The sequence below is a fragment of the Nannobrachium achirus genome, assembly GCF_963921795.1.
Source record: "Nannobrachium achirus genome assembly, chromosome: 23".
NCBI classification, from domain to species: Eukaryota; Metazoa; Chordata; class Actinopteri; order Myctophiformes; family Myctophidae; genus Nannobrachium; species Nannobrachium achirus.
The window spans coordinates 18,119,272-18,142,890 of record NC_137830.1 but is presented as its reverse complement, the minus strand read 5'-3'; the positions used below and the strand labels follow the sequence as shown (position 1 = coordinate 18,142,890).

General features: G+C 43.2%; 2 protein-coding genes across 2 annotated transcripts in view; both read left to right on the top strand.

Annotated features, from left to right (window-relative positions):
* Positions 1–16,837, top strand: part of LOC308309168 (HMG box-containing protein 1-like) — a 29,401-nt gene extending 12,564 nt beyond the window's left edge. The window contains exons 5-13 of the mRNA XM_080754644.1: positions 1,926–2,052; positions 2,879–2,990; positions 4,548–4,660; positions 6,678–6,834; positions 7,483–7,627; positions 8,738–8,856; positions 10,325–10,499; positions 11,259–11,400; positions 13,258–16,837. Of these exons, the coding sequence (XP_080610770.1) occupies positions 1,926–2,052; positions 2,879–2,990; positions 4,548–4,660; positions 6,678–6,834; positions 7,483–7,627; positions 8,738–8,856; positions 10,325–10,499; positions 11,259–11,400; positions 13,258–13,275 (1,108 nt within the window). The 3' untranslated portion in view covers positions 13,276–16,837. The remainder of the gene's footprint in view (positions 1–1,925; positions 2,053–2,878; positions 2,991–4,547; positions 4,661–6,677; positions 6,835–7,482; positions 7,628–8,737; positions 8,857–10,324; positions 10,500–11,258; positions 11,401–13,257) is intronic.
* A 1,642-nt stretch (positions 16,838–18,479) lies between these two features.
* On the top strand, positions 18,480–23,413 carry LOC308308780 (uncharacterized protein; the record flags this gene model as incomplete). Its single annotated transcript, XM_080754233.1, has 3 exons — positions 18,480–18,567; positions 19,740–19,841; positions 21,857–23,413. 3 exons carry the CDS (start codon positions 18,480–18,482, stop codon positions 22,561–22,563), a joined length of 897 nt encoding a protein of 298 aa, XP_080610359.1. The 3' UTR covers positions 22,564–23,413.
* Positions 23,414–23,619: the final 206 nt, after the last annotated feature.

The following is a 23,619-nucleotide window of genomic DNA, read 5'->3' as shown; positions in this document are numbered from 1 at the left end:
TTGTTAGCCTATATTCTATATTTTGGTTGAAACTAACTAACTAAGCCAAAAAATAGTATAAAAAAAAAAAAAAAAAAAAAAAAAAACGAAAAAAAAAAAAAAAAATCGATTATGAAATATTAAAATCGAATATTGATTAATCTAACGAATATTCGAAAATCGATTATTCGGTGACATCCCTACTAGCAACCAACTGGGCATAAAAGGGATTCTGTTAGGGATCTCCATATATGGGCATAAAAGGGATTCTGTTAGGGATCTCCATATATGGGCATAAAAGGGATTCTGTTAGGGATCTACATATATGGGCATAAAAGGGATTCTGTTAGGGATCTCCATATATGGGCATAAAAGGGATTCTGTTAGCTGTTAGTGATCTCCATATATGGGCATAAAAGGGATGCTGTTAGGGATCTCCATATATGGGCATAAAAGGGATTCTGTTAGGGATCTCCATATATGGGCATGAAAGGGATTATGTTAGGGATCTCCATATATGGGCATAAAAGGGATTGTATCCCAGATGATGCCCTGTTAGGAGATTCATGACACGCGTGTCAGAAAATGCATGACACGCTGCTGCGCCACACTCAGCACCCCTAAAAACCAGTACTTGGGATTTGTTGATGTAAATGTTCACATAGAGTGTAATAATTGGTAAAACAAACTTTTGGCCTATTTGTGGAGATAAGCGACCAACGGTCGCTTATCTCCCGATTAGGGAGTCTTACTGGTACTGGCTGTAATAACTCCAGGAGAAAGCCTTCTTTGCGCTAAAGAAGTTACGCTAAAAGCGTAATAGTAACCGGAAATCGCCTAAGCTCTCTGGAAAGTAGAAACAGACGTCTTCTCATCGAGTACTGCAAGTGCTGGTCTAACAGCACGCTGCTGCGTCTCTTGGAACTATAAAAAAACAATTAATTCAAGAAAAAAGTAACTTTGGAACGGACAAAAAAAAGGATGGCTTTTGCATGAGTCGCAAAAGCCCCATTTTAGCTGTGAGGAGGGGTTGGGAGATATCAGAAGAAGGGAAATTATTACAGAAATCAACCAAACCAGCACCTTGATAAGGAATGCCTCTTCCAGACTGTAGATGATGCCACTTACAGAATGGTCACTTATCTACTGTCATCATCATCATCAACAACAACAACATCTGGTGTATTGGCTGTGACATCTGAAAACACACCCACACACACACCCACACACATAGGGACGTGCAGATAATGTTAGAGAGGCAGGGGCTGAAATATCATAAAGGGCCTTTTGGTGAAAATATCGAAAATAGCAGACCTCCAAGCTCTGCGGCGCGTTATGAGCTTGAAGGTCGGCTATTTTTGATGCTTGATTTCTACACAGAGAGGGCAATTCTTTCAACATGAGATGCTGCATTCAAGTTCAGGAGAGTTTGGACAAGGCAATTGTCTTGCATGCTGCCTTCAGGTATGGCATGGAAAGAGGTCATTTTAATGTATTTCACCATAGTAAAAACTGCATTCATGGTCTGGAGAGGGCACTTTTTACAAATGGGTAAAAGGGCAGGGGCTCAAGCCCCCTTCGATGTTTGTGTGTACATGTGCCTGCACACACACACACACACACACACACACACACACACACACACACACACACACACACACATACACACACACACACACACACACACACACACACACACACACACACACACTCTTGCTAACTGTTTCTCATGAGAACATTGGTATATAAACTGTTCATACACGCTCATAAGCATAATATGCGTGTGAACAGTTTACACACCCACGTTCTCATCTGCCAGTTTTATGTTGTTGATTTATACAGTGTAAAACATGGATTTCACATCAAATCATTGATATGAAGCACAACTATAGAGACCTCTGCTCTGCTAATGACATTCCCTGATGGTTGTATTTGTCCCTTTTCAGGTCCTCTCCGGTCCATATATTCGGCACCAGCAGCAATCTGCACTCATATGCTCGCCCCCCTCCCACTCTCTCCAGCAGTGCTCCGCTGCCCTCTAGAGGCCATGGCAGGGAGCGCAGGCGTTGCAGGGTATGGCCACGTTGCCTATCTGTGTGTCTGTCTCTCTCTCTCTCTCTCTCTCTCTCTCTCTCTCTCTCTCTGGTCTGTCTCTCTCTCATATTGTACACAGGCCCGTACAGTGAGGCGTGCTAACAATGCAGACTGTCCCACTTAAAAAAAGAAAAAGGGTTTGTCTAGAAACCTTTCTCAGGCTACCGTGTCTGAAGACGAGCTACTTCTGTTCAAGCCAAGTAATATCGTCTCCATCGGGTGGAAAGCTTAGCCTCTTTTCCACTACAGCAGGGGTCTTCAACGTTTTCAGGCCAGGGACCCCTTAGCTGAGAGAGAGATGAAGAAGGGACCCCCTCTACATATTGTATAAATGTGTTATGCAGATTTTCATCAATTTCATAGATAGATTCATAGACTTGTTTGACAGCACTGTCATCAGTCTGTTGGATTTGTGTTTTTAGTTAAGTTGACCTTTCACTCTGTACTTGGTCTGCTCTTTTTTACCTCTACACCAAACCTAATTGCCGAAAATAGCCAATCTACAAGCTCTCAGCGCCTTGCAGCTTGTAGACCTGCTATTTTTGGCTACAGTTCTCCTCAGAATAGGGATGCGAGGGTTCAAGTTGTTAATTTAAAACAATTATCCTATCACAAAGATTTGGCGGCCCCCCCTGTAGTAACTCTGAGGACCCCCTAGGGGTCCCCGACCCCCTGTTAAAGGACACCCTTGCACTACAGGGCCAAACCAGAACCAGAACTTTCAAGAACCTGTGAATAGAGTAAATGCCACGGTTTTCTTTCATATTGTAGACCAGCAGTGAGTCTTTGTCTCTTCATATTGTAGACCAGCAGTGAGTGTGGCTCAGCGGTGTCCACCAGATCCTCGCTGTCTGATGATGAGGACATGGGGTGGAGCCACAGCTGGCCTGCCACCGCCTGGCACTGTTTCCTGAAAGGTACACACTTAACATGCACACACACACACGCACGCACGCACGCACACACACACACACACACACACACACACACACACACACACACACACACACACACCATAAACTGTAAAATATATATATATGGACAGTGTTAAGCTATTGGTTTCTATGCTGCGAAAGTGACGTTTTTTTGTCTCTTGTACGGGTGCCGCCATCATTGTAGAAATCAAAGTTCATTGGTAGAAATGGTACCATCTCGAATGGTACCATCTCGAATGCTATTGGCTGCCAACGGTCACATGCAACAGCAGGGATACTTGGGAGAATGTGGTGTTGAGCTTGATTCATTCATTTTAAATGCTGATGCCTGCCCCCTGACACACACACACACACACACACACACACACACACACACACACACACTAGGGGTACAACCGCTATTCTTGCTGTACCGTTGTATGACGGAACATAACGGGTCTTAAAACACATTCACCGCAGAGGACGTATACAGTATATATATGCATTTTATCAAATCCAGCACTTTTGGGGCTTTTCAGTGGTTTACGATAGATCGCGCTCTCCCGCAGCCGGGAGTCATGCAAAGACTCAAATTCCCACGATGCATCAGGAAATTACGGAAATTATGCAATTAGCCCTATTCACGACCCGCCCACTCAGCATCCCACGGGTGCTGAAGTCCCGTTTTGAAGGGGTAAATCCTACCATAGCCTATGGAGTTGGCACAGAAATCGCAAATTTAATGCAATTTCCGAATAGTAAAGTATAAAATACGGCTAGCATGATCAAGAACACAAGATACTAAACGGCACAATGCACTATAATTTACTTTACTGTTAGAAATAATGATTTGTTGGCTTTAAGTCCAGTATAGTTTCCCCTTCTAAATTGAAGTCAGCACCCGGGGAAAACTGAGAAACGGAAGTAGGTGGGCGGGCCGTGAATTAGGCTAATTCAGAAAAATGGAGATATCTGTGATTCTACTCGCAGATTGTGTTTTTCGTCAAAACAAGCTTTTTTCCAACTATGACTAAAGAATGGATCATCATGGTTACGATTGTTCTTTCCCAGGTGAAAGAAGAAAAGATCGTTGCATGTTACAAACGGTGTGTTTACACATCGTGGTCACATTGTGCGTTCCATGGGTCGTCAAAATTAGGTCAAATCAATGAAAAACCCTGGAAGAGGCGAATGAATGAATGAATTAATACCTGACAGTGAATGTGTGAAGTAATCAGACTAATCAATTTAGTCAATTATAAAAACAATTTATTTTGTCTGTTCATTGATATATAATGCATGCATCAAAAATACCAAAAACATTATTCATTTAATCTGAAAAAGTACAATAGAATAATAACTAGGAAAATAATTAATAGTTTTAGCCCCAATGACGTGTGCTCACACACACACACACACACACACACACACACACACACACACACACACACACACACACACACACACACACACACACACACACACACACAGTGAAAAGAGGTAGAGCAATGCACATCTACAGTACTACATGCACTCATGATCTGTGTGTATTTTGTTCAGGCACTCGTCTGCGGTTCCACAGGGGTCCTAATGTGGAGTGGCAGGACGCAGAGGCCCTGGACTCGGACGAGGAAGACTCTGACGTTGGAGAAGAGATGACAGAGTACCACAAGGTATGGACATAACAGTGTCAGAGTACCACAAGGTATGGACATAACAGTGTCAGAGTACCACAAGGTATGGACATAACAGTGTCAGAGTACCACAAGGTATGGACATAACAGTGTCAGAGTACCGCAAGGTATGGACACTGACACAGTGTCAGAGTACCGCAAGGTATGGACATAACAGTGTCAGAGTACCGCAAGGTATGGACACTGACACAGTGTCAGAGTACCACAAGGTATGGACACTGACACAGTGTCAGAGTACCACAAGCTATGGACGCTAACACAGTGTCAGAGTACCACAAGGTATGGACACTGACACAGTGTCAGAGTACCACAAGCTATGGACGCTAACACAGTGTCAGAGTACCACAAGGTATGGACACTGACACAGTGTCAGAGTACCGCAAGGTATGGACATAACAGTGTCAGAGTAGCGCAAGGTATGGACATAACAGTGTCAGAGTACCACAAGGTATGGACATGGACATAACAGTGTCAGAGTAGCGCAAGGTATGGACATAACAGTGTCAGAGTAGCGCAAGGTATGGACGCGTTATTTGGAATCGCACATGAGTTCTGGGCAAACCCCGCACTCAGAAGCTTCTGATTGGCTGAACTAGAGCTAGGTTGCGCTCCTTTGTGTTCGCTTTGACCGCGCGGAGGTGCGAACATCTAAAGCTAACCTCAGTAAAACTAACGCTGGTGAATGCTAACCTGGTGAAATTCTAACCTGCCGACACTGGTGAATGCTAACCTGGTGAAATACTAACCATGTTAACCTGGTCGGACCAACTCTGTCATGGTCAATAGAAAACGAGCGGCTCCGCCCCAGAACTCATGTGCGATTCCAAATTGCGCGGCATGCACACTAACACAGCTTGTGGGCAGTAAACATACGACACAGTTTAACTTATAATTATTGTGCACCGGTGTCACCTGTGGTCACAATACCTGTATATAACCCATTAACACATGGGCTGCCATTGATTTAGTAATTCTATAGTTGCGTTTCCATAAAGCTGTTTTTTGCGCATTAAGGCTTTTGCGCATACATCTTTTAATGGAAACACTTCAAAATTAGAATAGACTTTCATTATCAGCAAAAACATTTATGCGCTTGGAGGAGGTGGATTTGAGGCTTTATCGAAAAAACATAATGCGCTGTTGTGTCCAATGTGCAAGCTAACCCTTTGTCATCACACTGTGTTGCGTGCCAAAAGTGACCGATCTACAAGCTCACAGCAGCTCGCATCCACGACGTGTTGTGAGCTTGCAGATTGGCCACCTTCCAGACGCAGAAACTTGCAGTATGAGTGTGCAGCGAGTCACAACAGTCAGACGTGCAGTGCTCAAGTCTCGGAATCGGTCTGAAAAAATCTGCCCGATCCTAGCTCTGTGCACTGTGTGCAAACGCGCAGGAAGTCATTTACAGCAGGTCGGTCAGACGGACCCAGCCACCAGGGTCTCCCAAGAATCGCATTTCATCAGTTTAATGGAAACAGGCTAAATTCTCTTTGTCTTAATGTGCATTTCTGATAATTTGCTTCCTATTTTCGAATAAGCTTCATGGAAATGCAGCTTATGTGCTGTTGAGCGCCGCCATTCACTTACGCTTTATTTTGAAGAGCCCCGGAAGCCACGTGCGTGTGCATGATGCTAAAATCCCAACTGAGCGGCTCTCGGCCTTGGCGTTTTGGAAGTAGATTCCGAGATGAAGCCGTTTCTTTGCATCAGCAATGAACCGGAGCCTATGGAGAATAGACGCTCCATGATGCTGGCGGCCGAGTTGCATGATGGGATATGTAGTGTTTTCTCTCACCAGCCCGCTGCCGCGGCACCTGTTTAGCTGGTAACCATGGCAACAGTTACAACAGGGCCCTTTTATCTCGTTCCTGGACGTGTTTGGCTTTCTGCGAGCTTGTAGATCTGCTATTTTTGAAAAATCCTGAATATTTGTGCTTTGAAGTCTTTGAATATTTTTTACCCGATTCTATAAATGTCTTCTAAATCTTTCCTGCAGGGTTATGGCTCGGAGGGCCTGTGTCTGTTGGAACACACGGAGATCGTGCTGTCCGGCCAGTCGCTCCTACAGCTGTCCTTTGATCCCGGCGCCTTCGGTCACAGCCAGCTCACTGCCCAGTGCCAACTAGACCATCCCTTCTATGTCAAAAATAAAGGTGCTGTTTGCGCATGTGTGTGTGTGTGTGTGTGTGTGTGCACGCGCGTGCGTGTGTGTGTGCGTGTAGGAAAAATCTGTCGGGTCAAATGTAATGGTGCGGTTAAGAGGTTTTGTATGGCTCATTGTGCATTTTGTCATACGATACCTCTAATAGATTATACGACTAATAGAGAAAATATCCTAGGGTAGTTACCGTCACAAAAAACATGCAGTAATCCTGGCCTCTATACTGCCTCCCCCTGGCCAGCTGGGGCGCCTATTGGAGGGGAAAGGAACTGGTTGGAATAACATGTTCCTTCCAGGCGCTACGTCCAACCGGGGAAACTCCCCCCTGTCTGGTGAAAAGAAGCGGCTTGGACTCCTCATGCATAGAAGGAAGCATGAGTGCCCAGAATTACATTAGGCATTTGACACTGGGTGAGAAAATGTTACAAAAATCGTGGGATAAAATTTTAAGACAAAATAAATAAAAAATAGTTGGTCTACAAGCTTTACAACCTGTGGCATAGAGATACATTATGATCTGCTATTTCTGTTTTTAATTTTTTAATCAAAATTTGACACATTTTATATATATATATGTTTATTTATTGTCTTCCCAAGATAAGAATGCTAAGATTAATATAGTCAATGTTTTCTTCCTCAGGCTGGTCATCTTTCTACCCCAGTCTGACAGTGGTGCATTATGGGATCCCGTGTTACGAGGTAGAAGTGGGAGACGTGTGTTTACCCCCGGGACACCGAGACGCGGTACACACTGACGACTCGCTGGTCTTCGACACATTCAGGAGGTAAAAATAATACTCATAATTTATTTTGAATCTAATGTTTTCCTTATCTATTAATGCAGTGGGTTATCTATCGATGCAGATACATGCATTATAAGCGGAGCGAATTAGATTTGCTGCCAAATGTTTGCTGCCGATGGGTGTCATCGCTGAAAACCCTTTGCGTAGGAGAGACTTGTCTGGAAATGCTTTCTATCTCACTATTCTTAGTATAACACACAGTTTCTTCACCTCCACGTCACCAGTTGCCTGTGACAGATGTTAGTGAGGGTCATAAGCAGGGTAGTCTCACGTAGCCAGACAACTATTCCACAATCTCCGAAGTAACTAGCCCCATATAGAACCTCACCCGTCGCTGCATACTGTTGTGCTCCGAGATGAGGTCCTATAAAGGTATCACAGGGCTAGTTCGTGAACACCTCCACGTTGAGTTAGAAAACACTTTTCCCGAAATTGTATCCAAAAAGTAAAGGTAGTTCCACGCTCCCAGACTGTGGTTTCCTATCCCAAGGTACATAAAACATGAACCACGGCATGAAACAACCGCTTAAATCGTTAGTTTTGTAATGTTTTCCCATTCAACCGGAACTGTTGCCAGTACTGTAGTCTTGCGTAGCCAGGGAGTATTTGCAAATCGTGTTAGGCAACAGTCTGGCCACGCGAGACTACGCCGGGGGCTTTTCTGAATTTAATGAGACTAAATAAGCGATTTAAACCGTTTTCCCAACTCCGTGGTGCATGTTTTATGTACCGTGGGATGGAAAAGTGTTTTCTAACTCAACGCGGAGGCCCTGGGATACCTTTATAGGACCTAATCACGGAGCACAACAGTATGCAGCGACGGGTGAGGTTCTATATGGGGCTACGAAGTAACCAACAACACCAGAGAAAGACAAAATAACGCCCCAAAAAATATTGAAAGAAGACATAACTTGTTATTGCTACTGCACCAAGGTGCGTCACATCCGCTTTATCCCATACTCATCATAAGACTTCCGTTGCCCCAGAATGTATGACGGGAGCATTTGCAAATCGCGGGAGTCAACAGGTTGGCCACGCCAACCTAAGCAGGGGGGGCTGTTGTGTGACGGATGTACTTTTGTGTGTTCTCAGCTATGACTTCACGCCGCTGGACTCCTCGGCAGTGTATGTGCTGAGCAGCATGGCCAGACAGCGACGCACCTCCCAGTCCAGCGGGGGCGCGGTGTCCCCCGACAGAGACGCACACCAAGGTATTGCCCAAGGCAAAAAATAGCAAGACTCGCTATCTCCGGTTTACTACTACCATATTTACAGTATGTGAAGTAGGCGGACAACGTTTTAGGAGACCGGAAGCAGGTTGGGGTTTATTCATTCTAAGAAAGTGAACGTGAACACAGCTTATGAACCACTCTTTAGCTCCATGGTCACTGAACTGAATATTAGACCTGATTGTCACAAGCCACACAATATTCCAAACATTTTCTTACTATAATTGCTTTTTTTCACAAATCAGGAGAAAATGTACTTTATTATCGACCTTTCACTGTCCCAGCAACTATTTGCTACTATTTTAAACCCTCTATTGGTAAAACGTGCTTACCGTAAATTCTCTTATAGGAACCCGGGCTATTATTTGTCTCAAGAGTAGCGGGCACCAGGCTCTTGTTGGAAGCAGGACAGTATAAGAGACAAGGCTTTTATTCCTATTTCTCAAAAATATCAGAATGATTCAGATCAGATTTTTTTATTAGATACCGTATTTTTGGAAAAAAATATAAATATTATATATTATATATTAGGTTATTTATAAAGAAAAGCGTTTTTATTGGAAAATCATCATAGAAAGGCTCATACAGAGATAACATTCTGCTGTATTGTATTGCATTAACCAATTCATACTGAAAATCAGCTCCTCATAATGTGTATCAGAATAGAATACAGTCCACACAGCATACTGCTGGGGAATAAAAAACACTACATTTCCCATCAAGCTCAGCGGCTCGTTTCGTCATTCAGATGCGACTCTCCCTGGTAAACAGGAACCACAGGATACTAGCATGGATACTAGTATAGCCGCATTAGCTTCATTGAGCTTCATTTACTGTTTGGATTAAACTTCCACGCTAAAGATCTCATGTGCGGCCGTCATCCACGCCTATGTTCGCGAGGACTACGCACACGCACGCGCCCCGGTAAGTTGCCAAAGTCATCCGTCTTTGCCAAACGGAACGTGAAATGAGCGGCGTCCAAATATCGCTGCGCAGTTTGTAGACAGTGTACGGTAAATCACCGTAACAGCTGGCTTGGGATGTGAGTGACAGTCAGACAGTGTGGAGAAAGGTACTCCTGAATGATACGTAACGTAAAAAAAAGAGGAAAAAGGAGGCTCTTATTGGAGCGTCGGCTCTTAATTACTTAATTCAATTGCGCACCCGGAAATTAAAGCAGGTCCGGTTCTTTATTAAATATAGGATATTATTAGAGCATTTACGGTATTATATACATACTTTTTTTTCACTCTCTACCAAATCTCTACCAAATAGACGATCTCTGCTATTTTTGGGAAAATGTTCAGCCCCAGGATAATGGATGTCTGGGTTATTTGGGTTATTGCAATAATAATGTCAATCGCGATTTCTTCGGTCACAATAATCGTGATATGAAATCTTCATATTGTCCCATCCCTAATTGGTTGTGCTCGATTTGCCTGGCCTGCAGAGCGCCACAGCCCCGGCCCCTCCCACCGCAAGCCGCCCAAGAGCCAAAACGTCACGCCAGCAGCGAGCAGCAGTGCCACGCCCACAAAGTGCAAGCGGCCAATGAACGCCTTCATGCTCTTCGCCAAGAAGTACAGGGTGGAGTACACGCAGATGTACCCTGGGAAAGACAACAGGTGTGTGACGTGTGTGAGTGTGCGTGTGTGTGTGTGTGTGTGTGTGTGTGTGCGTGCGCGCGTGCGTGCGTGCGTGCGTGCGTGCGTGTTTGTGTGTTTTGTGTGCAGCCATGACTCGCCTGAACACTTTCCTTTGTGCATGTACAGGAACAGGATGAAGTTAGCTTGAAGTTAGCTATTGGCTACCAAGCATTTTAGAAGCCCCATTTTCGGCGATTTAGCCATGATTAAACCTTGCACACCTCATGGATATGCATGGAACAGAGAAAATTAGCTCTAAAGATCCTGGATTGCATTGGAGTGGATGGTAAATATCGGCGGTGCGACGCTCTCGCGGGCCGTGTAAACAGATGACGGCCGGTGGCCCGGCTCAAAAAGAAAAAAACAAAAAACAAAAAATCTACCTGTAATTTTTTTTTTTTTTTTTTTTAAGCCGAACTAGTTCGGGATCGGCACCCTGATAAGGACAAATAAAGCCGAACTAGTTCGGGATTGGCACAGTAAGAGTTAATACCTCTAAAATGACGAATTAAACATTGGCCAAAATTGAGGCAGAAATTGTGAAAATAGCTGATCTACATGCTCACAAAGCCTAAAGGAGGTTTTGGACATACAAGGTTTCCACCTGACAACGATGATATTATATTGAAAAGGCTTTATGGTTTGCTTTGAGAAACGTCTTCACGAGCTGTGTGTGTGTGTGTGTGTGTGTGTGTGTGTGTGTGTGTGTGTGTGTGCGCGTGTGCGTGTCTGTAACAGAGCGATCAGCGTCCTACTAGGAGAGCGCTGGAAGAAGATGCGCAGTGAAGAACGGAGGGTTTTCACCATGGAGGCCAAGGTTCTGGCTGACGAGCAGAAGAGGATCAACCCTGACTGCTGGAAACGGAAGAGAACCAACTCTGTAAGTAGCCTCGCGTAGCCAGGCTTCTCATCTGCCAAGAGAAAAAATATGAGGCAGAGAGTGCATAGAACGGTGCTACTTCCGCCATGAGAATTGTCCCGGATGTTGTTGTTTTTGCCAGACCCAGGGGGTCGGCCTACATAAGGCTTTGTCGGTCGGTCTGTCGGTCTGTCGGTCTGTCGGTCCCTCTTTTCCTCCTCTGCCTGTCCCTCTTTTCCTCTGCTCATCTGCCCCTCCCTTCCCTTGCTGGGCTGATTGCCTTGAGTGCCGTCACCTGTACAGGACCAGCTGAGTTGAGTTGGCTGACGAGCTGCTGACACTATAAATTCCTCAGCCCATCTCCAAGCTCACAAACATTTCCAGCTGCTCAGCCTATACAATCCTGTGTGTTCATGTGTTAGTTCAGTGCCATACTAGTGAAAACAGCCGATCTACAAGCTCACTACGCTTTGTTGCTGAGACTATAAAATCCTGTGTGTTCATGTGTTAGTTCAGTGCCATACTAGTTTTCATTGCGGGTCTGGCACGTCCAGGTGACCTGGTCTAGTTTTTCCACAGTGTGGCCTTCCCACAAAAGTATTCCCCGCTTCGGTTGCGCTCATGATAAACGATATCCAAACAAAAACATGGATTCTGACAAAGTTACACCTATTAAGAGCGAGTTAAGATAATAAATAATACAATCTATTTAGGTTTATTTTCACATTTACATTTATTTCAGACATATATAGGTACATACCTGCCATTTGAAAATAGCCGATCTAAAAGCTCACAATGCGTCGCGTTGCAACGCATTGTGAGCTTGTAGATCTGCTATTTTCAAATGTCTTTTTCTACATTTTATTAATTGGAAAACTTGTGAAATGGGACATTCTGCATAATGAGTACTTTCTACTATTGGTACTTTAACCCTTTTTGTGCCTATCCCGGAAAAGTTCGGGATTTTTTCAATCCAATACAATCTTTTTTTTGCTATTTTACTTACCCTGAGCTGCTTGTAGAGATGTGTGTGGTCCTGGCTCGTCCTACGCTTTCCAACGAGTGATTCTAGATGGTCCGACGATTTATTCCATTGAAAATGGTTTAGAATGAAGTGTAGAGCCCCCCCAAAAAAACTCAATCTATACTGTCGGCGGCGCGACGTATTCCGGGGTGCCTATCCCGATCTAGTCCGGGATATTTAATAAAATTAATTAATTAATCGGAGGCCTCAACGAAGCCCCGGTCTAATTTTCCATCCATGCCCCGGGCCGCGATTCTGTTTACATCGGCCAGTAATCGGGCAACGCCGCCGCACCGCGCCACCCACTCCAATACAAACTCACATCTTTAGAGACCTTTTTCTCTGAACTGTGTTCCCAGGGCAGCGACAAAGTTTTTTTGCGGCTAAAATAGCTTCAGATCGGGCTTCTAAAAAATAAAGAAGCTAATAGCTAACTGTTAGCTAACTTCCTCCGGTCTTCATCCATAACAGTGGTTGCAGTGAAAGCCCAAGCCACTACTGCCTGTGTAGACTGAAGTTAGAGGGAAGGCCTATACAGAAATGTCTGGCACTCTAGCGGCACCTTGTGGCCCCTGGCAGTAAATGAGTGCATTTTGATACCAATAATGTTGTACTTTTACTCAAGTACTTTTTAATTCCAAATTTCTACTTGTGGCAGAGTATTTCTACATTGCAGTATTGATACTTTTACATAAGTGAAGAATGTTTGTACTTTGTCCACCACTGTTCATTTAGAAAGGAACGGCTCCCTACTGCAAACCGGATCCCATCGTTCATTTCAAAGAGCCGTTCAAAAGACTTGATTCGTTCGCGAACGTCCCGTCTCTATCTAACATCTTTTCTCTATCCAACAGGGTTCCCAGGGAAACTAAGGCCTCAGACTGACAGAAAGACCGCAGTTGGCTAAAACTACAGGAGTATTCACACACACACACACACACACACACACGCACACGCACACACGCACACACTTACTTGGGCAACCCAGGTGTAACTTAGGATGTTTCTCTACTGCGGTGATGTGTGTGCTTGCTTTCTAACCAAATGAGAGTGACACGCACACATACACAACGTGAAGCACGTAAGAAGAGAAATATTACGACTAACTGTGCTTGAATATTAAATGTATACTTATTTTATTCTATATTTGTAATGACCGACTTGCCTTAATCTTCCAAAGCAAGAATTTTTATAGTCTTTCAAAGATGACACATTTTGTAGCATTTTCACTCAAATGAACAAAAAAAAAAGATACTGAAAAATACTTTCAGAAATAACAGGAACAGTAAAATTGTGCTTGTGAGCAGCTGTTGGTGCCACGAAGCTGCCAGGAAGTACATCACAGGAAGTACAGTAAATGTCCACAGCTTATCTGGTAGGGGTGCAACAGTTAATCAAACTAATTGATTTAATCAATTATTTCTAATATATATTTTTGTATCAATAATAGATCAATTCTCTTGTATCAATTATAGATAATTGAATAAAACAGTTAAAATCTATCCCTATTTTGGGCATTGCATTATAGGAACGCCCACACACGCACAAAAAAAAAGGTTTTGCAGATCTACATAGGGTTTTTTAAGTGGTTAAACAATTCATTTATACACATTTAAATGCAAAAAAAAAACACTTCTCAATTATTTGATTAATCAGAAAAGTGATTGATAGAATAGTTGCTAATAATAATGGACATAGTACGGAGAAGAGAAAATGCTACATGTGTGTCCTTTAAAAGGACTGAGCAGTTTAATTTCAGGTGATTCGATATCTTAGGCTTGAACATGAGGAACTTGTGGTGCTTTAGTTTTTTTTTTTTTTTTTTTGCAAAAGTAGGGGTAGAGGTGGTGAATACAGAAATATATTTTTACTAATTGAAATGTTAAGAAACGTATAAAAAATTTAAAAAAAAAAGATATTATGTCTGTATTTGTACCCTGTGTATATTGCACACGATTAGCCTATACGTTTTAACTTTGTTTCGGCCAGAGGTGAGTTTACTGAAAGCTTTTCACATTACCATCTCAGATTATGGCCTGTATTCAACACTTTAAAGCTGCACTTCGTAACTTTACTCTTCTAACCCGGATTCGAAACCCAGTTTCCTGCATAAAGAGCTGAAACCATTGAGCTAACAGAGCCTGCCTGCCTGCTAAACTGAATCTTGACCAGCAGGACAATGTTTTTTATTTCAGATGTGACAGAATACAAAATACCAGACTGTATAAGTTATATTTTATTAACATACACTCTACCATACAAGTTATATTTTATTAACATACACTCTACCATACAAATTGGACGAAAATATTATAATAATGTTAATTAAAAGTTACATGGTGCCGCTTTAATAAGGGGACCGACCTTATTTATTTAGAAAATAAATAAGTAAATTATAGTGAAAGGAAAGGTACCATGATGTAACTGCTACTTAATTGTCCAATTATTGTTTTTAAACCCGTCATCTCAAGACGATGGAATGTTCATTATCGTTTTAACAAATTAAATCATGTTTAAACTAAGGGAAATCATTACTTTGTGATATCGTCCGCATACAAGGCAGCAGTTCTCATGAGACCTAGTGGACATGGCCCAGTAAAAGATAAAGCTTGTCGAATTAAGTCTGTGGTAAATTGACAGTCTTAATTATGATCCCACTTGTCCAAGGCGGTTAGTAACCTCACCTCCTCCTAGTGGCTGAACTGACTCATTACACACGCCATTTAATGCACAGCATGCCAATATAAATATGGGAGGGCCATTTTAGGAGCTTTCGGGTGGATTTTCACAGGATCAGATTTGTCTGTTTTTTTCCCCTAGTCAGTGCATTCTAGATGTAATACTTTGTTCACTCTCATGCTTGATTGAAAGACCAAATCTGGGTCACGTGGTTTCAAAACAAGTTCTGCAGTCGTTTGACGGCGTCATGGACTCATTTGCAGTGCAGCCCAAGTGCTACTAACCCGTGTTATTTGATCCTGTATAAAACAACCAGCTGTCCACACCTGTATGATGTGTATATGAGATGCTGAGTCCGACTGTTCTCTCTCACACACACACACACACGCACGCACGCACGCGCTCATGGGTGTCGCACCAAATTCTGGGCCCTGGGTACAAGGATTCACTTTAGGCCCCCCATGTTCTTCATAGGGAGAGGGGTTTTAAACCATTTAGACTGGGAACGCATTATTTTGTGCTTCTATTGAAAAATAGCAGATATACAAGATGTGAGCTTGTAGATCTGCTATTTGTGAAAAATCGTGAACATTTGAGCAAGTCATTGAATATTTCAAAACCTTATTAGGTTTTTTGAAAAACCCATGTTTCTATGTCAGTGGTGCTCAAACCTTTTCATGTGAAGGACCCCCAAAATGATACTGTATATATTTGGCCACAGACCCCCACCTCAAAATATTTAATTCCAGGGACCCCCCCAGAAGAAGAATTTGAGTTACAAATGTTTGCTTAAAAAATACACATATTCAAAAGATTTGCACACATTTTCACGACTTTTCAAAAATAGCAGATATACAAGCTCGCTGTGAGCTTATATATCTGCTATTTTTCAAAAATGCTAAAGTATAAAATAATTAAGGCCCCTCCACCTTGGGCCCTAGTAACTCAGTCCCACTCCCCCCCCCCCTTGTGACGCCCCTGGCCTGCTCACGCTTAATACCGGTATGTTCTGATTTGTGCATCAGAACAGAGTTTAAAATCTGATCCGTTCTGCTTCGATCTTGTTTCAAAATCTCCACACGAGAGAGACAGAGACAGGACTGTCCAGGCAGATGGATTAAAAACTGTGAAAATGATTTATATCTTCTGGGTCATTGATCACATTGAACCTGGTGATTGTTTTGCCACAATGCCATTCATATCGACCACCACAATAATGTTGACATTTGAAATTGGTCCATCCATGTGTAATGGGGGTTTATTAAAAACCCCAAACCAATGTATTGTAAGCACATTGATGTATCCAGTGCATAAAGATGCTGGCTTCCTTGTGTGATGGCATTAGTTTTTTTCCTACACCTACCCAATGGTGAACGCAAGTCCGTTAAGATCTGTCACCTGCAAACGATTTGATTGCCAGATTGATACAACGAATACGATGGATCACCTGCATACAGCATACTCATAGCATACTGGAGCCGTCTTCCCCTTCACAACAGAATTATTGGAATCTCATGTATATTCTCACTGCACTTGGAGGTTTATCTTTATGCACTATATACACTTTATTAAGTTACGTGACAGCTATGATATTTTCTGAAAAATAAGTATATATATATATTTTTCCTTTGACTTGATCTTTGTTAAACTATTATTTGCATAGATCAATTTTATTTTATTTCTCTACTACTATAACATGTGACAAATCCTCTTGAAACCATGGCACACAATGCAATGTATTATAGTATAAATAAAAGCATGAATCTGTAATACTCTGATGTCCTGTCATATTTAGAACTTTAAAATCAACCTCTATCTCACCTTTAACTTAAGCAACTAACTGAAGCATGCAGGCGGGCCTGCAAAAAGTAATCTGACACTGATGGCTAGGGCTTCTAAAACAAATATCTGTTTCCTTCAGTACTTGATGTTTAACCGCTTGAACCCCAGTAGGCCTATCCCTATTCTCGGGGAAGGTTCACCAAAAATAGACGATCTACAAGCTCACACCGTGATGCGTTGAGAGCTTGTAGATTGGGTATTTTTGGAGAGTTGGCCATAGATGGAAAAAGAACTCATAGTAGTGCAAATCAGGTCTGTGCTAAAAATATTGATGTTGGTGATATTGATGAATTCCAAATATTATCCAATTAATCTGAGGCACCCCTGGACTGGCATCACAGCACCCTAGGGTGCCACAGCTACTAACCCTGACCTACTGTAATGTAAGTGCAACGCCATAGTTGCCTGGCTCCAGCCAATAGACCCGCCCACTCTCTGAGTGGACTGCTTCTCTTGGTCTGGTTTTGTCATATGACGCGTCTCTTTCTATCGGTGTCTTGGCAAACCGACCATTGGCGACCAATGAAATCAATGCAAGACGGAGGAGGGGTGGGTCTAACTTTTGAAAATCAGCAGAAGCAGTGGAAGGAGGGCTCCCTTTGAACTTCAAAGGGGTTCTGAACTGCAGTCATTGATTGAGCCATACAAGTGTAAATAGCTCGTTAGTGCTTCTCTCTAATCAATGAAACATCAAAGACAACAACTTGATGCCTGGCTGTCATACAGGGGGAGGGGGAATGTTTTGTGTACACAAGTCAAACACAACCCCTCCCACCAGATCTCTTGTGATTGGGAATTTCACATTTTAAATCCCCTCCCCTTTTAAATCATAGGGACTAGGGAATAGGGACAACTTCAGACTCAAGCTCCAGCGCAGAGTCTGAAATCAGGCTAACGCCATAGTGCCTCCTGCCTATGCCTGGCAACTTATGTCTTGCAAATTCATCATGTGAACACTGGGTGGCAGTGTTACAACACGAAGGTCCACTGCAACAGTAGATGAAATACATTTTATACAGTTGTGTAGGGAATCTAATATCTCAAATACATTTAATCATCCTATTTATTTGCCCCACCTGTCAATAAAGACAGTGAATAGCATGTTGTATATTTTGAACTATAGGATATAGGCCTACATCAAAACTAGCATGTGTCTAAACAACATGCTTTATAACACAATAATCAAATCTAAATAATTAAAAAAAGAAAACACACACACACACACACACACACACATCTCTGCACAACGAGCAAACAATCAAACCATTCATATACCTAAACACTAAACAGCTATAACTGTTTAATTGTTCTAATAATTTGATATAGGCCTTTGTCTTGATAGTTTATAGAACACTGGATTCTAGCTGCTCACTCACGCACGCACGCACACGCGCGCGCACACACACACACACACACACACACACACATAAATGTATCGTCACTCCCTATGTGTCAAAATAAAATAGAAAGATTTTATTTTGAAAGTCAAGAGCGGAAGTATGATCCGCTGTGATTGTGAAGAGCTTGATGAGAGACAGTCACAGTGAAAACAAACATGGCGTTCAGTGTGAGAAGGAAGAGACGTGGTGTAAACAACAGCGCTGCGGGGACGTTGGAACCTGTCGTCGTGTTGTACAGACTTGGTATGACGTCATGTTTCATCCTTTGCTTTTTAATTTATCAGCTTGTATTCTGTTCTCTTCTCTCACTCCTTCCCTTTAGTCACACTATCTCTCTCTCTATCTCTCTCTCTCTCTCTCTCTCTCTCTCTCTCTCTCTCTCTCTCTTTCTCTCTCTGTCTGTCTATCTGTCTGTCTCTGTCTGTCTGTCTGTCTGTCTGTCTCTGTTTCTCTCTCTCTCTCTCTCTCTCTCTCTCTCCCCCCCCCCCCCCCCCCCCCCCCCTTCAAATTGTTCTTTAGAGCAAGGGTCTTCAACGTTTTCAGGCCAAGGACCCCTTAGCTGAGAGAGATATGGAGCAGGGACCCCCAACAACCTGTTCATATATTCCATATACAGTAGTTTCATTGTTTGACAGCACAATCATCAGTGTATTTTGGATTCATGTCAATTTGTGTTTTCAGATATTTAACCACTTGAACTGTCAATACTTAATAAACTTGACCTGTATGTACTTAGTCTGCTGGACTCCCCTACAGTGACCCCCTGTTGAAGACCCTTGCTTTAAAGCCTGAATTAGAATCGAATCGAATCGAATAGCACTTGTGCCTGGCCTGCAAGGACACAATGGCATGAAAGCTGGCACCTCGTCTCTGATCTTCACTCTCTGTTTGCCAGCTGTCATTCTGCCAAATTCTTGTGCCACCCAGATGGCAAGGGACTGGAACTACTTGTCTACTAGTTCTCCTAAGTAAGATGTCTACGACTGGGACCTATTATTTCTATGCCCGAACCTAGTATAGCAGCCCTGTGCTGTCTGTCAGTTCCTCTCTCTGTCTTGTGTGTGTGTGTGTGTGTGTGTGTGTGTGTGTGTGTGTGTGTGTGTGTGTGTGTGTGTGTGTGTGTGTGTGTGTGTGTGTGTGTGTGTGTGTGCGTGCGTGCGCGCAGTCTGTCTGTCTGTGTCTCTCCTGTTAAATAGAGATAATGATTATTAAATGATATATGTTTTAAGTGGAGTTATCTGTTTTATTCATCAGTCCAGTTAATGATGCATTGCACTGGCATACCTATTTTGTGATTGTCATCACTGTCTAAACTGGCTAATTGTTATTATGCCAATCATGGGTATATCCAAGCTAATAGAATGAAAAATGAAAATGTTTGAGAACCACTGTCTTATTCTATGGCTTCATTCCAGAGCAGTCTGTGGAGTCCAGTGTGCAGGCGAAGATCAGTTCTCCAGGACCAGCCAGGAGGACCAGGTCTATTAAACTGAAACCTGGAGACCTCCTGGACACCAGTAAGTTTCATGCTCTCTCTGCTTTATTTATTTTTGTCTACACCAGGCCGAAGGCGTGGCAATGACTGTGTGTGTGTGTGTGTGTGTGTGTGTGTGTGTGTGTGTGTGTGTGTGTGTGTGTGCGTGTGTGTGTGCGCATGTGACCAGCTAATCTCCGGCACCGTTGGCTTGGTCGTAGCGAAACTGTGTACACACACTCCCTGGATGCCAGAGCAAGAACCTCTGCCCCCCAAAACGATTTCACATGGGCCTGTTATAGTAGCCTGGCGAGGCCTGACGTCATACTGCGTTCACTCACTCATTCCTTCCCCAGTATAACGTCTGGCCTTCCGGGTATAGGCAGCGAGTGTACGGATTATTTTCTGATCGGGGCCAATCAGTGACTGCTGTCCGCACAACAAACGTAGTCTTCCTGACAGCAAGTGAAAAGCTTTCCCTGATTGGTCCATGTGTAGACGGTGACGTAGATGCATGCTGCAGCATTTTCAAAACAACAATGGCTGCCCTCGCGATGCAACAAGTGTAAAGTTAACGCTCTAACGATAAAACAAGCAATAAGTGCAGTTATTAAAAAGGAACACAGGGGATGCGCTAGCTGAGTTCATCGGCCGAAAAGACGTGTTTGTTTGCCGTTCTTCCGACTGGCTGGGAGATGTTTTGCTACACTGATTGGTTAGAGGAGTCTGTCTGTCAAGGCAAGTACTCCCGCCCACTTTTCAAGCTGCCAATAGGCCGAAGGAAAGACGTTATACTGGGGAAGGAATGAGTGAGTGAACGCAGTATGACGTCAGGCTACTGTTATAGCCCACCAATAACACATTTCTTTTACAGTATTCCTACAGATTTTGTCCAAACACGATTTCCATGAAACTTTGCATGCAATATTCCCACTAGGTCGAGGAAGAAATGCCACTTGAAGATTTTCAAATCAGCCTCATGGTGGTGCTATAACATGCTCATTCACACTTTTTACCTTATGGATCTGCGTCAAACTTTGTATGCGCAGTGCGCACTCCCTAGACCCAGAGGCTAAGGAAAACCCTTCGCCCTGCATTTTTCACATCTGCCTTTTATAGCACCACCAGGATTCATGTGAAACCCATTTTTTAAATCTTACTGTATGTACACTGGCCCCTCAGCATGCAATTCCAGTTTGTTGCATCCTTGATATTCGACTTACAAATTTGTGAAGGCAATAACATGCAAACGGAAGAGTGTTAAAACGTATTGATCATTGTCACATGACTCACCGTTATGCCTAATTTGGTGTGGGGAAAAACATGGTTTCTACAAGTTTAGATAAATATATGAAGATAATCTTTGACCAAAATAACAAATAATATATATATTTTCCTCTCTCCTGTACTCTGCGTTTGTGTCATAATCCTCCAAATGTTGGCAGCAGTCAAAAAATGTCTTTGATAAATGAAACTAGACTTGGGGTTTATAAATGGTGCATTAATGTTAGTAGGGCTACAAAACAGGCAACACTGCCTGCAAAAATGTCAAGTTCATACACTCGGGGGTCTTCAACAGGCGGTCCGGGACCCCAAGGGGGTCCGGGGAGTTACTACCGGGGGTCCCCCAAATCTTTGTGTGATAGAAACCTTTTTTCCCCTTTTTTATATTAACCACTTGAACCCTAGCATCCATATTCTGAGAACTTTAGCCAAAAATATCAGTTTGGCTATTTTCGGCAAAGGTTTGGTGTAGAGGGGAAAAAGAGCAGACTAAGTACAGAGTAAAAGGTCAAGTTTAATGACGGCTCAAGTGGTTAAATACCTGAAAACACAAATTGACATGAATCCAAAATAAACTGATGATTGTGCTGTCAAACGATGAAACTATATGGAATCTATGAAAAGGTTGTGGGTGGGTCTCTGCTTCATCTCTCTCTCTCAACTGAGGGGTCCTTGGCCTGAAAACGTTGAAGAACCCTGTAGTAGGGCTACAAAACAGAGGTGTGCAAAAACGTCAATTTCAAACTGTTTTCTCTAATGTTTTCTTGTGCCCAGACAGTCTGGTCCAGGAGGAACCAGAGCCCCCACAGATTAAAGAGGAACACAAGGGGCTCCTTCAAAGACCAGAGGAGGCCGACGGGTCGACACAGACGCTGCCGGTGAAAAGCGAAGAAGACGCCGCCGAAAACGGTGACAGCGCAGAACCTCTTGCCAGCACCTCCTCCTCGACGGAACAAAACCAAACTCCGAGGAAACACACCTGCGCGTTTTGCGAAAAGGGCTTTAGTCGAATGGACAACCTGAGAACTCACACGAGGGTGCACACAGGGGAGCGGCCCTTCACCTGTGAGGTTTGTAGCAAAGGCTTCGGTCAAATGGGTCATCTGAAAGACCACATGCGTGTCCATACAGGGGAAAAACCCTTTGTTTGTACGGTTTGTGACAAGGGCTGCAGTCAAAAGAAACACCTGAAGAAACACATGCGCATTCACACGGGGGAAAAGCCCTATGTTTGTACGGTCTGCGGCGCGGGTTGCAACCAAAAGAGCGACCTGAAGAGACACGTGCGCACGCACACCGGTGAGAAGCCCTTCCGTTGTATCGTGTGCGGCAAAGGCTGCGGTCGGATGAGCGACATGAACAGACACATGAGAATTCACACGGGGGAGAAACCCTTCTGTTGTACGGTCTGTGGCAAAGGCTGTCGTCAAAAGAGCGACCTGAAAAAACACATGAGGACTCATGCGGAAAAGAAGCTTTAGCTGTTTGTTTGTGGCAGGAGTTGTCGGTCTCACCAAATGCTGGGCCCTGGGTTCAAGGATTCACTCACATTTTGTGCTCTAACCTTTGGGAAAAATAGCAGATCTACAAGCTCGGTGCCGCGCTGCGAGCTTGTAGATCTGCTATTTTTTGAAAACTGTGTGCAAGTCTTTGAATATTTCAAATCCTTCCGCCCCCCCACCCACCCTGACAAGCACTAAGAGTTGAGCCATTACATTTTGTATAACACAGTTCTATTGTGAAAATAGCTGCTCTGTGAGCATGTAGATCTGCTATTTTCACAATTTCTGCCTCTTAATATTTTAATAATAATAATTGGGCCAATGTTTAATTTGTAATTTTGGAGGTATTAAAAAGTCCTTAAATTGTCACTTTAGAAATGTGCATCTACCCTCTATACACTTAAACGTCACGCCACGTTTTTCAGAAAACGTGGCGTGCGAAGCGTTCTCGCGCTGCGAGGCGTTGTGAGCTTGTAGATCGGCTATTTTGGCAGACTAAGTACAGAGTGAACGGTCAAGTTTATTAAGTATTGACAGTTCAAGTGGTTACATTTCTGAAAACACAAATTGACATGTATCCGAAATACACGATTGAGCTGTCAAACAATGAAACTATATGGAATCTATGAACAGGTTGTGGGGGTCCCTGCTTCATCTCCCTCTCAACTAAAGGGTCCTTGGCCTGAAAACGTTGAACACCCCTGGTCTAGCACATTGTAAATTGAAAGGTATTTTCTATATTTCTCTGTTGCCTCCCATCCCCTCAAAATAAAGAAATAATGTGGCACTCATTTTACGTACACATTCTTACTCAAAGGACCATAATGAACCCGTTACTAACAGACGTCAATTGGTGCTTAAATATACTAAATTAAACAATAGACATATGGTCAGTCAATGTCCAAATGTTAAGAGTGCCATGAAGTAGAAGTGTGTGTGTGTGTGTGTGTGTGTGTGTGTGTGTGTGTGTGTGTGTGTGTGTGTGTGTGTGTGTGTGTGTGTGTGTGTGTGTGTGTGTGTGTGTGTGTGTGTGTG